Source organism: Martes martes, assembly GCF_963455335.1.
Source record: "Martes martes genome assembly, chromosome: 13".
NCBI lineage: Eukaryota > Metazoa > Chordata > Mammalia > Carnivora > Mustelidae > Martes > Martes martes.
The window spans coordinates 35381258-35398051 of record NC_137901.1 but is presented as its reverse complement, the minus strand read 5'-3'; the positions used below and the strand labels follow the sequence as shown (position 1 = coordinate 35398051).

General features: G+C 53.5%; 1 protein-coding gene across 29 annotated transcripts in view; it reads right to left on the bottom strand.

Moving 5' to 3' along the window:
* Positions 1–971: 971 nt before the first annotated feature.
* Positions 972–16794, bottom strand: part of CELF4 (CUGBP Elav-like family member 4) — a gene marked incomplete at both ends in the record, with an annotated part of 288183 nt that continues 272360 nt past the window's right edge. For 14 of the 29 annotated variants that reach the window (XM_080821766.1, XM_080821767.1, XM_080821748.1 and 11 more), the window contains 4 exons: positions 972–1554; positions 10106–10277; positions 10682–10760; positions 15505–15588. In XM_080821766.1, the coding sequence (XP_080677892.1) occupies positions 1528–1554; positions 10106–10277; positions 10682–10760; positions 15505–15588 (362 nt within the window). Of the gene's footprint in view, positions 1555–3612; positions 3667–10105; positions 10278–10681; positions 10761–15444; positions 15589–16794 lie in introns of those variants that run through there. The other 15 variants (XM_080821763.1, XM_080821765.1, XM_080821764.1 and 12 more) reach the window with 6 other exon arrangements.

Genomic DNA, 16794 nt, shown 5'->3' with positions numbered 1-16794 from the left:
AAAATATGCAAATTTATTTACAGAAAAACAGAGCCGGCATCATTTAAACATCCCTGTTTTTCAAAATTCCTTGTAAACAGTTTCAGAAATTCTTCAAAGATTGTTTATTTTTCTCTCTCTTGTTTAAGGTTTTTGTGTGTGTGTGTGTTGTTTAGTTGTTTTACGATGAATTTCCCAGGTCTCCCTTGCCCGGAAAGTCTCTGGAGCAAGCATGGAAGGCGAGTGAAGCGGCAGGTGTCGAGGGCTTGCGGAGAGCGGGCGAGCGCGCGCAGCTCCGGAGCGAAGCAGGCGAGGGTGGGCGGCGGGCCTTCCAGCGACGGCGCGGCCCCACCGGCGCGGTGAGTGGCCGGGAGCCCGCAGGTCTGGGCGAGTCCGGCCAGGCCCTCGGGGTGCACGGCGTCCGACAGCACTCGCGGGGAGAAGGGATCGATGCTCAGTCTAAACTCTACAAAAGTACAGTCCTACAACATCTGGGATTTTAGCAGTAACGCTAACTTCTATAGGTTTTTTTTTCCTTTTTTTTTTTTATTTTTTTGCTTTCCTCTAATTTTTCTTCTATTATATAGGTATTTTAAACTTCTCCTTTTTTAAAATTCTGTACAACTATTATGATTTTAAGAGGGGGAAGAGTTAGAAGCATTTACAGACTTTTCACAACAATTATCTTGCCTTGTAAGTCCCTTTTTTCCCCTCCTTGTTTTCTCACACTTCACGGTTAATGAGTTTTAATATTTTTGTTGCTTTCCCCAAATATCCACCAATTTGTTCATCTTAACAGCTCCATCCAGACATATAATACAGAAAACCATAGGAAAGTGTCATAGACTTGAATGAGGGTAATCAAAGCGCCTCTCAAAGTATCAAAGAACTATTATCTTGCTGTTTTAAAAGCATTGAAGCATTATTTTTCCTTTTTTTTTTTTGTTTTTGCTTTTTTTGTTTTTTTTTTAATTTTTTTTATTACATTTTTTCATAGAATCGCTCTAAGCTGTTTCAAGAACAGCCACGAGGCAGGAAGGAGGTTCTCCTCCATCCCCCTCTATTTGACATAGAGCTACACAGCTGCAATAAAAAGTTTGGTCCTTTGGTCCCTAAATAGCTAAAGGAATGACAGATAGAGATGCTCAGCGGCGGCCTCCCAGCCGCCCCCTGGGGACCAGGCCCCGCCACACCGCTTGCCCCAGCCTGCCTCAGGCGCCCACGGGCTGGAAAAGCCCCGGGGATCGGTAAGCAGCGTCTCTTCCCACTTCCCAGCCCTTCAGCCTCCCCATCTGGTCTCAAGTTATTTTGTTTTAAAGTTGCCTTTTTTGTGTGTTTTTTTCTCATTTTTCTTCATCTTCTTGGGTCATATATATTTTCCCCCAAACACGTGCCCTCTGAACTCCACAGACGCTATACTTTCCTTGAAGAAATGTTACAGTCACAGAAAGTGTCTGGAGTCTTCAGCTTGATTGATATTGGCTGATATGTCAAAGGTGTCATCCAACAGTTCTCATTTATAAATATATATAGAGAGAGGTTTGTTTTTTAATGTAGCCCGTTCAGCATCCTGCCCTAAAATGAAGAAAATCAGGGCTGATTAAGCCAAGAGAGGAAACACAAAATGCATCCAAACACCAAAACGACCCTGCCTTGGGGGTTAGGGTGGGAGCTCTGGGGGATGGTGGGAGGGAGGGGAGAGACCAGTATGAGAATTAGTCATGATCATGATACATAAAAAAGAAATTGACTCTTCTGTTCAGAGTAAGAAACCACTGGAGGTCTAGTGGTGATGGCTGTAGCTGAGGTTTGGTTGTTGGGAGAGGGGTCTCGATTTGGGTTCCTTTAGAGTCCTGGAATGGGGGGGTAGCTGGATCTAAGGGAAGAATTTGGGACTGTAGGATATGAATTCACAATTAAACCGATGTCTGAGGGATCTAGCCCAGATACAATATGTATACAGAAGCCTAGCAAACAAGACAGCAAAAATCTAGCAGCCTAGCCCCCTCCTCCCCAGCTTGAGGAAAAGAAGCAAGACATCCATGACATGAATTTTGCTGAACCCTTGCCCAGTTTCCAGCCAACCGCTTCTTTTCCAAGGTCAGTAACTATTTGCGAGGCTATGTATATATATGTATATCTGGATATATGTGTAGAATATATTCACCTGCACATATGTGGATATACATGGATATGTGTGTATGTATATGCATAGATACACACATACACACACACACACATAATATTTTTCTCATACATGCCAGGGAATTTAGAGGAAATTCAGAACTTCAAGGGAGCGGATGGGAGAACCTAAAAAAAGTTAGAACGGATTTCATCATCAAGCTCAAATAAATTAACTCAGTTCTCGATTTTGTTTTCAATGGTGACTTTTTCGTTTGTTTTGTTTTGCTTTTAAGGAAAAAAATCATGATCTGACTAGAATCAGAAGGAGAATGCTTAATCATCGTGAATTAACAAATGAGACTCATCTCCATTATAGCAAGCAGCTTCCACTTATACATGGGGGTGACTGGTTACATTGAGAAAGTTAGAATTGCAAAGCCCCCAGTTGAGGGGACAACGTCATGCGTATATCAATCCATGCTGGCAGGTTTTTCACACTGTTGATTCAACAAACAGCAAACCGTACACAGCAGTCTAAACAATTACAACACCAAAGAAAATAATAATAAAATTAAAAAACACTTGTCAAGGACCCTTTTTCAGTTGTAAACAAAAAGGTGCATTTTGCTTTTGTCAGTACTGTTTTTTCCAAACCAACCAAAAAGTCCCCCCCCCACTCCCAGTCCCCCTCCTCCCCGCCCCACATTTAATTTAGCAGAGGTGGCTACAATACAAACCTTACAATTGTTACCAGGCTCTCTCTCTCAGAGGCCTCTGGCTTTGTACTCTAGTTTTTTTTTTTGTTTTTTTGTTTTTTTGTTTAGAATTTTTTTTTTAATCATTCTGTTACAGTAGAGATTTTGTTTTTGGTTTTTGTTTTCATTTTTCCTTTTGAAGTGAGATTTAAAAATAGCCTAACTGGAAAAAGACCAGACCTAGGAAAAGTGTCAATTGAAAAAGGCCCCCAAATTTCTAGAAAAAAATAAAATCACAATATTTTCAAGTGCAAGGAAATCAACCACGCATAGATATTTTTTTAAGATGTTTTCCTTATTTTTAAGAAAAAAAATAATGGTTTGCACAGTTAAGTGATCCCATGTTCGATCATTCAGGAATTCATCTTTATTTTTACTATTTTTTTTTGTTCTTTTGTTTTGTTTTTTTCTCTATGTGACATCTAGAGAAGCATCAAAAACGCTGAACAAGAAAAACCAAACAACAGAAAGTAAAACCACTGCAAGCACCAAGAACAAAACAAAAATGAGCACAGCAAAAAAGATTGTGGCAGCACAAAAGTCAAGAGAATGCACGTGTGATCATGACGGGCCAATCATCAACTGATACAACATCCAAGAAAAACGCTCCAATCACAGCACCTCCACGAAACTTGACGGCAATTGTCATGCAACCGATTCTTAGCCTTGTTACATGACGCCATCATGTCACACTGTGAACTTTGAGTTGATTTGAACTTACGGATGGGGGACTGTTTTCTCCACTCTCATGTGATTACGTGAACTTTATTCCTAGCTCAGCGCGAGACTGTGGTGGATTTGACTGGCCCTGGTTGGGTTGTTGGAATTTGATTGAATGACAAAAGAAGAAAAGATTTTTATATATATTTATATATGTAGAGAGAGAGAGAGAAAGAGAGGACAAGAGAGTGTGGGCAAGGGGGAGGGAAGAGGCAGGGGCAGGTCGGGTGGGGTCGGGGACCGTGGGAGGGCAGGGACGGTTGGGAGGAGGTGAAGAAGGGCAAGGGAAAGTTAAAACAAAATCAAAAGGAAAAATATTTATACAGCACCAGACCACAGCATCAATCTAAAAGCTCTGATGAGAGAACAGCAGTCAAATCATAAGAGAACCGAAAAGAACTCAAAGGGTGGAGCAAGCCGGCAGACAAACGACATGGGCACATCAACACACACACACACGCACACACATACGCACACACGGTTGTATATGCAGACACATGGTACACTGTGAACAGTAGCAGAACCTCACACAGGGCCGCTAAGGGCATCCATCATGCGTTGGGGACAGGAGGAGGGGCGTGGGCAGTTTGGCGAGAGGGCTAGGAGAAACTAAAACAGCCCCTCAAACCACCGTGGCCAGCAAGCAGATCAGGCAGCACGCTCTCTGCTTTGTATCGCCCCCATTCTCTCTCCCCTGGCGGGGGGCCGCGCTCTCCACACCCCCCACCCCAGCCTCCTGTGGCCTCAGCCTGTGGACCAGCAGGGGGAGCCTGTCAGGGACTCGGAAGGCAGGGCAGATCCAAGGCTGGCTACAGCCACTTGCATCCGGGGAGCCTAGCCAGGGGCCCAAGGAGAGTCCACACCGCCAGCCACTCAGTCCTCCCGCCCCAGTGGTCCCACCTTGCTGCCCACTCCCCCCCCCCAGAGAAGGGCCTCGCCACTGCAAGAGCACCCACTGTGTGAGGTTACAGTCCTCTCCTCTTCTCCTATGCTCAACCCTCATGTCTTAGAACCTTCAGAAAATGAACACGTTCAGTTTGGAGATGGAGAGTAAATCATATCCGTGTTACTGGAATTCTATGGACAAGCCTCGGCATTGCTGATTTCATTTCACCGTCAGCTCATACCCTTCCCTTTGCTCCCAAGGTGGCCAACGTGACCAAAGTGATGCTGCTTCCAGGCACGTGAAGCCTTTAGAAGGCTCCACCGTGCTGACCATGGAAGGGCTGGAAGGAAGCCTATCGGGTACCCTGCAGGGTGGGTAATGCGAGAAAGGATAGTCCATCAGGGAGGGGAGTGCTATGGCCCTGGTCTCCAGGCTCTGCTGCTGTCACTTCTGGTGGGCTGCCCTCCCCTCCTCTACCTCCTCCTCCTCAATTCCCTACACCCCTGCCTGTACATCTTCCTAGACTGCCCAATCTCGCAGGCCTTTAGCTGCCTTCTTTACTGGGGGAGCCCTAGGTGACTGGGGCTGAATTCCCTTCTCATCACATTTTTCCACCTTGAATTCTCTTCTGCCCTCCTCACCACTTCACGGCCCTCTGCCCCAACCCGGGAATTTGGGGGTTCCCAACCCTACCCCCTGCTCATGGTTCCCACTGAGCTTGCTCCCCAGCCCCCAATCCCTGAAGCCTCTGTGCCCGGCTCCTCTGTCCACCATGCTGCTACGCGGAGCAGACTTCCTCTCTCAGCTCTGTGTCTTTCTTCAGGGAGTGTGGAAGGGACGTCTGGGATCTGAAATGTCACTGTGGATAAGCTACCAAGTTGCTGAGGGGTGACGCTATTTTAAGGACACACCCAGCCTCCAGCTTTGCCTTCACAGAAGAGCTCTTCCTCCACAGACCCCTGCCCGCCTGCCCATGTGATCAGGGCTCTTGCTTTTCCAGCAGCAGGTCTCCTGCACTCAGACCAGGGCCCGCTGTGTGCCCGAGAGGTCCTGACATGCCGCCCTCCCCTGCGTTCCCAGCCCTTCCCAAATGGAAACCCTTAGACCAACCCAGGAGAGCCAATGGGCTGGTCCCTTTGGGTGGGGGAAGAGACCTAAGTAAGAACTGAGGAAGGCAGGGCCACCAGGTGTCAGCTATGGCAACTGCAACTAAGCAGCCCACTGGGGACCCCACTCCTTTCCCTAGCCCCCACTCCTGAGCATGTCTTGGGTGCCCATTCCTCCCCACTGGACTAGCTTCTGTGCCCTCCCTCAGTCTGCCTCTAGCAGCCCTTGGTGCCTGCACTGCCCTGGGTCCTGAAGATCCAAGCTGATCATCACACCCACCTCCTCAAAGCCCCACGTGGGGAACTTCTCATACACACTCTTGCCCCTCACACACACACATGCTTGGCCCAACACACAAACACACTGTCTCACTCATTCACCTCCTCGGGAGCCTCCCCAAGGCTCTGCATGCGCACAGCTGACTAGCTGACTACTCTCTTTATTAGGGGACAGCTGGACCCCAGCCTGCAGGGGTGACCCCTTCTTGGTCACCCTCTCAAAGATCCTCACAAAGCACAGTCCCAAGAAGTGGCAGCAGGGTCACTGACCAGCAAGGGGGGCTTGAATCAGGCCTGGGAAGCTCCAACTCACGACCTGGGAGAGGAAATTATTGTCAGCTGAGCCAATTCAGATGCCAGGTTCTAAACACAGCTGGGCTCCAGCCAGAGACGGCCCAGACCCAAAGTCACCGCCCAGCCCCATGCAGGTCAGGCCCAAAGCACCCGTACCTACACAGCTCAGAGCAGACACCGTGCAAAGTACAGCTCAGAGCAGACACCGTGCAAAACACACTCAGAGCCACAACCCAGGACCCAGAAGAGAGAGGACTCCCACTGAAGTCAGACACGCTGCTCAGTGTCCTCCAACCACAGAACCACAGTGGTGGGAGTCTATGACCCTGCTCTCAACTTGGGGCCCAGCGCGTGCTACTGATCTTTGTGGCAGGACAAGGGACTTGGGTATTCTGCTCACTGGCTATGGCCCTGGCCACGGTATTGCCCAGTCTTTCCACCTTTGCTTCCTCCCTCTTTGTTTCCTGGTGAAGATTTCTGGAGAAACCCCCACCTTAGTACAAGGTAATGAGGCCAAGCAGCCAGAGGAGCAGGGGCGTCAGGGGAACCAGGAATGGGTGAGGCATCACACTGTCACAAGACATCAGGATTTGGGGAGCCAACCTGATACTACCCAGGCCGCACATTATGGAACCAACACCCAACCACGCTCCCCACGGCTGCTCTGCTGGGGCCCCCTCCTCCCCTAGACCTGCCACACTTTTGTCCTGACCTGGCTCTGGCCGCCATGGTGACTTCGCCTTCACCACTGCAGGTGGCCAGCCAGGCCCTGAGATCCCTCCACCCCACCACCTCTTAGCTCCCGGCTATGGTTTGTCCCTCCACCGGTCCTGCTCAGGCTAGCCCTGCCCTTCTGAGCCTCTAGGACTCATCATTTGCAAACACCCTTTACCGGGCTGTAAAATTGTGGGGTTTTTTAGCTGCTTTTGCACGCTATTTCCTCCACTTCTCGCTGCAGTCCCCGAGCCTGCGCCTTGTCTCAGCACCTCCTTCTGTTACGGCCTCTAACAGTCTTAAGTTGGAAAGCCTGAAATCACCTTTTGTTAAAATGCTGTCTAAATGGATTAAAGGTCAACTTTATTTGTAGGAGTTCTGTTATGTTATAATTTTCTAGAAGACTGCTTAAGAAGAGAGGGGCCCAGAGAAGTGAGATGTCATGACATGTCCCCTCAGATACTCAGGACAAGACTCCGGAGTGGGAGGGTTGGGGTGAGGATAACGGGGTGGGGGGTTGGGGATCATTCTCCTTACATAAAGGCACTTAGGAGCACAGTGTCTGGAATGAAGCTCCAGCTTCAAATCATGGCTCTACCACTCAGTAGCTGATAGGCAAGTAACTTAATCTTTTGTGTTCCATCTTTAAAATGGGAATAAAGACAGAGCAGTCACAGTGATACAGCTGCACTATGGACTTGTAACCTGTAAGAACTGTGCCTCGTGTGTTCTTAAGCACACATAAAGTCTGGGTTCCCGGCTGTCTGGTCTTGGTTTTCCCTGGGGGAAGAACCCTTCTGTTTTCTAAACCATGCCTCTCAAGCCCTCACTCCAACTACCAGTGTCGGCTGCTTCTACCCCATGGGCCACTTCTTACCTTCTGTCCCAGACGACGAATCTGCCTTACTTACCCCTTGCTCTGGGAATTTCTCTGATCTACAGGTCTGATCTATCCTTGCTTAGGTTTTACTTGCATGTAGGGCTAGGAGGCTAAGACAAGCTGCTTTCATGAGAGGCACAAAACACACCCACAGGGGCCCCTCAGAATCTCAGGGCATGGTCCTGGAGCACGCCCCCTCCTAAAAAATCCTCTGATGACTCCAGCACCTTGGCTTCATTGATGTAGAAATGGAAGCCCAAGAGGTCGTGCCTTCGTGGCAGAGCTAAGTTTATCTATGAAAAAAAGCTCTCTGTCCAGAAAGGGCTGCTGTCACTGACCGGCCCCCCAACTTCTATGGAAGTGCACCCCCTTGCAGACTGCGTCCTGTGGTCTGTGTTTGCTGAGCCCAGAAGCTCGTGCGGGCAGGATGGTGACCCCCTCATCTCTGCAGGCCAGCACCAAGCCCAGTGCCAGTCCCGGAAGGTGCCCCACTCTCAGTGAACGCAGGTGTACGCATCTTCACAGGAGCCAGAGATGGGCAGGGCTGGGAGCTCAGGGGGCAGGAGAGGTGGCTTTTGCTTTTTCAGCCTTGCAGAGGGCAGAGGCTCAGCACCCTCTCAGAGAGAAGTGAGAGCTGCTGCTCCTGGGCGGCTGGAGAGTGTTCTGCTGGTAGTGGTGGGATTTGAGAGGAGTCTGGGAAACTGGACATCTCCCTCCCAAACTCCAGACTCTGAACCTCCACGTGAGTGGCTAACTCTCATGTGCAGGGCCCATTCTTTGCCCCAACCCTTCCTCAGCTCAAATCACGGTAACTCTGTTCTTCCAGTCTCTGGGGCCAAAAGCTGGGGGTCATCCTTGACTCCTTCTGTCGCACCCTCCTCCAATGCATTATAAAAGGCATCCTGGCTCTGCCTTCCAAGAACACCGAGAACACAACTCCCTCGTGCCACACTGGCTGCTGCTGTCCCGGACTGAGTGGTCCATGCACTAGACTTCTGCTGGGGCTCCTATCAACACAGCAACCAGCGATCGCGCTAACTTGCAATGGGTTCGCCACTCTTCTACTCAGAGCTCTCCAAGGGCTCCCCAGTGCCCACTCCCTTAGCCTATACAATAGCCGCCAGGTCCTGCCTGAGGTGGTCCTCCTCACCTCTGGGATCCCCTCTCCCGCCATGCCCCCATGCTTGCTCCCCTCCAACCACCTTGTTCTGCTGTTCTCCACCACACCGCCCCGCCCTCTCTTTGGGGCCTTTGCACTGGCTGTCCCTTCAGATGAAAGACTTGTTCCTCCAGATGCTGGCATGGCTCCCTGCCTCACCTGCTCCAAGTCTTTCCTTGAATGTCACCTACTCAACAAGGCCCACCGTAACTACCTGATTTAACTGTAACCAACAATTCTGACACACTGTATAATTTACTCTTTGGTCATATGTGATTGTTTATTGTCTGTCCCTCCTTCTAAGGATGAGGGTTCTTGTCAGTCTTATTCGGTGCTGAGTCCCAAGTACCTAACAGTACCTGGTGCACAGTACTGCTGATGGAATCAGAGGGGTAGAGGGCTGGGAGACCTGCCTCTGGCCTGTGGGTGAGCTGGGCCTACAGGAGTGCCCAGCAGTGTGGGATATCAGGCTGAAGGAGGGCTGAGCACATCTCCCCCACCCCACCCCCTTTCCCAGGAAGCTGCTTCACCCAGGGGAACAAGTGGCCTGGAAGAGAAGTAGCCTAGTGTGTCTCCAGCCACAGGGCAAGACCCAGACTGAGCAGGAAGGGGTGACAACTGCCCACTCATCAGAGCCTGCGGAAAAGCAAACAGGATAAGTGGCCGCAGAGCTAGGCCATCACCCTCCTCAGCTTCTGCCCCAGACTGACTGAGCTACGGAGAATTAGAAGGGTGAGGAGGTCAAGTGTCTAAAGGCCACCAGCCCTCAAGGCAGGAAACATAGGAAGGGGAGAGCCAGGGAGTCTAGGAGAAGGCCCCAGGAGATGTGGACAGCTCCCCGTCCCAAACTCTCCCAGTACTAAGCTTGCCACAGGCTCCTCACAGGCTCACCCCAGGGTCTTCTGGCAAACAGGATTGCCAGTGTAGACCTCCTGGATGCACGGCCCAGGGCTCGCCCCGCCTTCTCAGAACGGTTCCCTCACACCTGCTTCTCTTGGCTCTGCAACACGGGGATGGCCACGCCCATTTCTGTCGGATGACCACAGCTCTAGGCCTGCCCCCAGGCATCGGGTGAGGAGCAGGTCGAGCTGGGCGCAGCGGGTCCAAGGCAAGCGAGGGTCCAGTTCAGGAAGGCCAGAGGAGGCGGCGGGTCCGATCGGTGCCCCTTTCTCAACCCCCCGTCCCCGCGCCCCGGCCGCCCCCGGTTACCTGTGCGAGTCCTGGTCTCCCCCGGGGGACGCTCCCGCCGGCGCTCAGTATGGGCGATTGGCGTCTTTGGGCCGCTTCAGCTGCACCTTGAGCCTCTTCATGCCGATCTGGAAGCCGTTCATGGCCTGGATGGCGGTCTGCGCGCTGGCCGGGTTGTCGAAGCTCACGAAGCCTGGCGAGACACGAGGGACGAGGGCCTGGGTTTCCACGGGGCCGCCCCGGCGGGGAGGGGTGGGTGGGGAGAAGGGCGGGGCCCGAGGGCGGGGCGGGGCGGGGCTGGCGGCGGCCCCTCCCTGCGCTCCCGCCGCACCTCGGACAGGAGGGGGGCCTCGAGGCTCCTCCCCCCCCGGGGCCCCGCCCCGGCCCGGCCTCACGCCCCCCACAGCCCGCGAGCGCGCGGCCCCTCCCGGGGTGGGCGTGTCCGGGGCTCGAGGCCTCGCCGACCCGCGCCTCCAGGCCGGGCCTCCCCAGCTCCACCGCGGCTTTGGGCGGCGCCACTCTCCTGGGCGCCCTCGCCCCCCACCCCGGCCGGCCCCGGCACCTCAGCCCTCTACTTCGGTGGGAGGGCGGACACACCTGCGGGTGGAGGAGTTTATTGGACACTGTCCTCCCTGACAGGAGGGGGCCTGGCAGCGGGAGGGCACAGGGTGCCGGCCTGGGGAGAGAGAGGAGTGCGAGGGGGAGGGAGGGGGGCACCCCGGAGAAAACCTCTCCACCGCCGTTTCCAGCCGCCCCCCCTCGCGAGGGCCGCCTGGCCGCGGGGGGAGGGCAGGGGCTGACAGTCCTCGCGGCCCTCCGCCCCCCTCCCGGTCCTTGGCGAGGCTGCCCCGAGCCAGGCTCCTGGCGGACACTTGTCTAAATCCAGTCCGACTGGCAGGAGCCCACCACTTCGCGTCCAGGGGCGGTGGGCACCTCCCTTTTATTTAAAATTCCAAGCCCTGGGAGCAGGTGCTCTTGCCCTGGATTCTAAGCGCGCACCAACTGACGCATCCCCTATGAACCCCTCATGGTGTCTCTATAATAACAGTAGTAGGGCAAATTAACGCTATTAGTAAAAGTTAGCTGAGAGCCTTCTCTGTGGTCTAGGCACTGCAGAAGTGCTTTTTACAAAGTCACTCTGTCACTCTTCCCAACATCCCAGAAAGAGATATAGAACCATCTATGGCTCCCAGTCACCTTCTGAAACAAGTAGTTCCCAGCTGGGGATGGATACGAATCTGAAAGTTCGTTTAAAAGTCACCCTTTGGGAACTTTGAATGCATCTCCTTATAGAGACTACATTTTACGTCAGCATCTCCTAAACTGGCCCTAACCGGTGCTCCTGAGAAAGGGCCTTCTGTGGTCAAGTAGGCTTACCACCATGCCCCTCGCGGGCAGTTTAAGACACATGAATAAAAAAAAGCCCACCTCCCACCCCAAGTTCTCCAGTAAATAAACACTTATAGCTTGGTTTGCCTGGTGTTTCCTGGAATTTATTTGACTTGAAGAGGCCCTTTCTCCTGTAACGGACTTAGATCCTGCGAACTATATGAAACTAAGTTTGGCGAGGTTCCCAGGCCATCCTGCAAACGTGTCTCATTTAGGGTGCTTGTCCCCAGATGGCCTCTGGATATATAACTAATAGGTGTACAGACCCCCACAGCAGCAGTAGCTGTTTTCTTGGCTAGTTGTCCATGGTACACTGGGCCTGTCCCAGACCTCTCCCTCACCCTCCCCACATGGTGACTGTCTTTTTACCTCTGCCCTAGGCCCTGCCTCCTCTGGTCTCTTTCCTCTCTCTCTTGACTCCTTCCTGCTTTTGCTCACATTTGTCACACTCACTCTTGCAGCCATGAGCCATCAAAGATGGATGGTGTGTGTGTGTGTGTGTGTGTGTGTGTGTACACAGTTAGAGTACTCAAGAATGGGTTCATGTGAGCTCAGATGGAATCAGTGAGTCAGGCCCAGAGAAACATGACCGATCTCTGTACAAGTCCATGTGCCAAAACAGGAGAGACTTTGGATGGCCCTTAGCCAGAGAGCTGCAGGAGACATCCTTCCACCTCCTCCTCTCGTCCCCTTGGCCAGTCCACCACCTCACTGACCTCTCTGCCTGATGACCACAGTCAGGTCTTCACAGAGCAGAGCAGTTTTCACATGTGTGAACGGCAGGTCTGTTACACAGCTCTCCCCCAGAATCAGGGGGTGGTTGAACCAAAGCCTCTCTCTGCCAGGAGAGAGAACCTCACTGGGTGACACCCCTCTCTCCTCCGTTGGCCAGCCGGCACAGCCCTATCAGCTCAGACTCTATCTCCCCACCTGCCCCCGGCCCTCCATGGCTCTTCTTGCAGGAAACAAATGTGAGCAAAGCAGGGAGGAGTTGGGAGGGAGATAAAGGGGGCTGGAGGTATTATCTAGGGCAGAGGGGTAAAGGGAAGGACAGAGGTCCTGGAGGGAAGAAGCCCAGCCTTCATAGGAGAGTTTAAAGTCTCTGAGAGCTCAGGGGTTGGTAACTATTCCAGGCTCAAGGGAACGTTTCTCTCTCAGCTAGTTTTGCTAACTGGTGAGAAGTCAGGGCCGCTGAACAGGGCTCTAGACACCGTCTCCCATTTTTTTGGTTCCCAGGGCTGGGTTCCTTTCCCCAGAGCCTCCTCCCCCATCCCTCCCAGCACTGAGAAGGCTCTAGCCTCCCAGACTGTGGGAAGCCATGTGGGGAGGAGGCCCTCCTGGTTTGCGCCCAGCCCTTCTCCGACACAGCAACCATTTGTGCTGCATGTCCGCTCACAAAGACTGCAAGATTCTGTTTATGCTCATAAAGAGCAGTTGGGCACTCTGGGGGGCTCACTTTAACACAGGACCACATTTACTCAAAGACAACCCCTTCTTTTGGGTACAAAGGGGGCTCTGGCGCCTCCTGAGGGTCTGCTCTGGTGAAGCCCCTCACACACACCACCTCCTGTAACTCTCACACGGCCCCTGAGAAATGACCGCCAACATCCTCATTTCCCAAATGAGGACACCAAGGCTCAGAGGTAAATGCCTGCCTGGGAAGGAGCGTGGAGCTCCTTCTCACACTGAAGGCCTCTGGGAGAGTTGCCAAAGCACAGCTGCCAAAGCAAACAAGAAAGAACCCAGGGGGCTTAAGGAGGAAGCACTGGGCCCGGCCGGTGTGGCAGGAACCCATCCTTCTCTAAGGCCAGTGGACGTTTACCCTAGAAGTCTTTCCAGGAACTGAGGAAAGAGCCAGAGTAGAGGGATACAGAGGATGATTTCCAGCAGGGGAAAAAGCCTTGGTCCTGGAGAATTTAAATAGGCAAATGGTGGGGCAGACTCCAAGGAAATGCCTTTGAAAAGGTGGGCTGCACACGCACACACAAAAAGATGGCACAGCACGAAGGCTTCAGGGCCCTGGGCAGAGCACAAGCCTGCTGGCCCAGGGGGCCCAGTGCTGGGGGGGCTGCTAGCAGCCGCTTCTGCCCTCTGCAACATCTGAGCCCTAACATACATAATGGTGTTTTGCCAACACAAACACCGGCCAGACAGGGGAGGGGTGCAACCCTGTCTTCTTTGGCTTTATTTTCTCACACTCAAAGTGAAAGAAACTGCTGCGATAACTCAATGCCCTCCAAGCACCACACGTTTCCTGTGGCAGCTGCCAGAGGGGAAGGGACCGGGGTGCAAAGACCTTGACTGCTTTGGGGATCGTGCTCTAAAACCTCACGCCGTTCACGAGTTTGCAAAGTGGGTCTCCTAACAGCCATCTCCTTGCCCTGCGCTTGCTGATGCTTCTATACACTTGAGCGGCCTCCCCTTCACCATTCCAAGCTGTGACCGGGGTTTCCCGGGCAACCCAGGCCCCTACTCTGTCCTCACAGGCTCAGAAGCCGGGGTTCAACCTGGAGATCGAAACTTCTGGCAAACTCAGCTCTGGCTCCATGTGTGGCTCTCTGGGGATCGGACCCCTCACTCCTCGGGGACTCACGAGTGGATCTCGCCCCATGGGAAGGGCTGAGGGAGGTGAAAGAGGAAGCAGGGGAGGGGGCTGAGGGGGGGTGGAGGGGAGAAGTGTGGAGGTCCAAAGGTCCGGGAGGTCCAAAGCAAATCCAAACACAGGATGCCCCGTTGAATTCAAATTTCAAATAAATAATATTTTTTTACTATAAGCATCTCCCCGGTACTGTATGGAACATATCGCATACAATATTTGGGACATACTTACACATACACAAAATGCATCCATTGTTTATCAGAAATTCCAGTTTAACTGGGCACCCTGTATTTTATCTGACAACCAGACCCCGAGATCCTCCCGAGTCCCCTGTCCCATCTCACACCCTGCCACCACGCGCATTTCCCAAAAGCTGTATTTTCATTCCGTTATTCTCAGGTCAAGGACCTGCCAGCATCTCCCACTGCCTCCATCCCAGAAGCGTCCTCATCGGAATGGTCGGCCCTCCCCATCACAGCCCCTCCCTCATGGCTGGCGCCCCCTGACCCCTTCTCCCCAAAGCCTCCTGCAGCGTCCTCAGCCACTGTCCTTCCCCTCTTCTCCTCCCACTCCCGGCCCGTTCTCTGGTCCCTCTGGGGCACTCCCTCCCCTTCTGCACGGCTGTGTACATCCACCTGCCTTTCTCTCTGCTCCATTACTTGGTGCCTTGCAGACTTCAGTGCTGCGCAGTAGGCATGATTGTCATCTAAGCTCAGACCTGAGGCTTCCTGAGGGCAGGACCAGTTTGCTCTTCCTGACTCCTCAGCAATGTGGCTCTGGTGGCCTGAGGGAGTGGTGGGGGAAGGAGGGTTCAGTGGATGGTAGGAGGGGATCAAAGAGCGGGGTAGACAGAGAAGGGCGGCAGGGGCAGGACAGAGAGGTGGACAGAGGAGACCAAGGGGCAGGCAGGACGGGAGGGGGGGTCTCAGCGGGGCAGACCCCTCCCGCCCAAGGATCATGCTCCACATCCATCCACCAGGGCCTCTAGGATGGCCAGAGGAGGGGATGCTGGGAGAATGGACTCGGCTCGATGCTCCCACCACCCTGGCCCAAGGTGACTCCTTCCCCTTCTCCGTGGGTGAAAACTGGGCCTTGTGGAGGGCGGGGGAACCTGTCTCTTGGACTGGGATGGGGGCGATGGAGAGCGGGTGGGGGGCAGGGGTGGGCAGGGAAAGCCAAGAAGCGGAGAGAAAAGCAGCAGAGAGAAAAGAGGTGGAGCTGGAGGCTGGGGGCTGGGCCTTAGGGAGCACCTGGGGTGGGGGGGGCAATGTGAAGGAGGAGGTTAAAAGCAGTCGGACACCGGACACCGGTAAATTGGTGCGAGCACCGCCCTGTCCTGGGTGAAGCTAGTTGGTTTGTTATCTTTACCCACCAAAGCATTTACTTTGGTTAGTCGCCCGATCCACAAACACTTTCGAGGAGATGACATTACCGAAAGGGAGGAACATCTGCATCAGCTCAGCGTCCCCAAACTCCTGGGGCAGATGGTAGATGAACAGGTTACAGCCCTCGGGCCCTGCGGTGGGGGGGGGGGGGCGGGGAGGAGGGATGGCGGGGTGGGGGGAAGAGAGAGACAGAGGAGAGGTGAGCGAGTTAGGCAGCGGCAGCAGGGAGGGGGACGAGGTTGGGGGGGGGTCTCATCCAAGATCCGAGGGCAGCCACGGAGGAGTGGGGACTGCTGAGCCCCAGTCTGAGTTCTGGTCCCCGCCCTGCCCCTGGGCAAGTCACTGAACCTCTCTGTGCCTCAGTCACCTTTGCTGCAAAAATTCGTCTGTAACAGGGGGCCTGGCAACTCGTTCCAGGTGCGGAGCTGACGAGTGAAGGGGGTCATCGTGCCAAGGCGAGACCAGCCAGGGAGAGGAGGTGCTGAGGAGAGGCTCGGGGGAGGGAGACCTGCGAGGGTCTGCCCGCCACCCAGCCAGCCCAGCCCCTGCTCTGGAATCACCCTGGGGCAGCCATGCCAGTGGCCCCGTGAGAGGCTTCACCTCGCCTCCCTGAAGGCCCCAGCTCCGACCTTGGGACCACCTTCCTTCACAACCCGCAGCCATCTGGTGCTCCATGGTCCCACCTTCCCCTGCCCGAAACCTCACACTCAGCCCCCATCCCCAGTGCAGAAATCAAGACTTATCTTTCCTCCTCCAGCAGGCTAGGTGCACAGTGGGGGCTTCACGGCATGGCCCGGTATTCAGCCGAGGCTCCCACATGGAGCTCCCCATTCCATGACAAGGAGAACAGCCCCGCCACTTCTGCATGAACTACTGGTCAGGCTCCTCTAAGCACTTGAGCTGTGTGTTAGGTCACTTAATCTTCCTGCAGCCCTTGGAGGCAAGTGCTATTGTCACTCCCACTCCACAGATGAGGAAACGGAGACCCAGAGAGGTTAAGTCACCTGCCAAACATCACACAGCTGGGGGTGGGTGGAGCCAGACCTCATCTGCCTGGGCTTTCCTCTCTCTGCCTATCATAGATCTCCACGCCCCGGAAACACTGAACACTGGCGAGGCCTTTGGATTTCTGAAATTTCTAGGCTGCTAAAGTTTTACATTTTTCTTTTTAAATAACCAACATGCCCAGTTTTCATTTTGAAACAGAACTCTCTCCAAGATGACTCGTCTATTTCGTGCCATTTTAAACAGAGTATGCCGCATATTTTTAACCTTTTAAGACTGGTTGTTCCAATGATTGTTCCCAGCCAGCATGCAAAGGAGGCAGCTGCATTTGT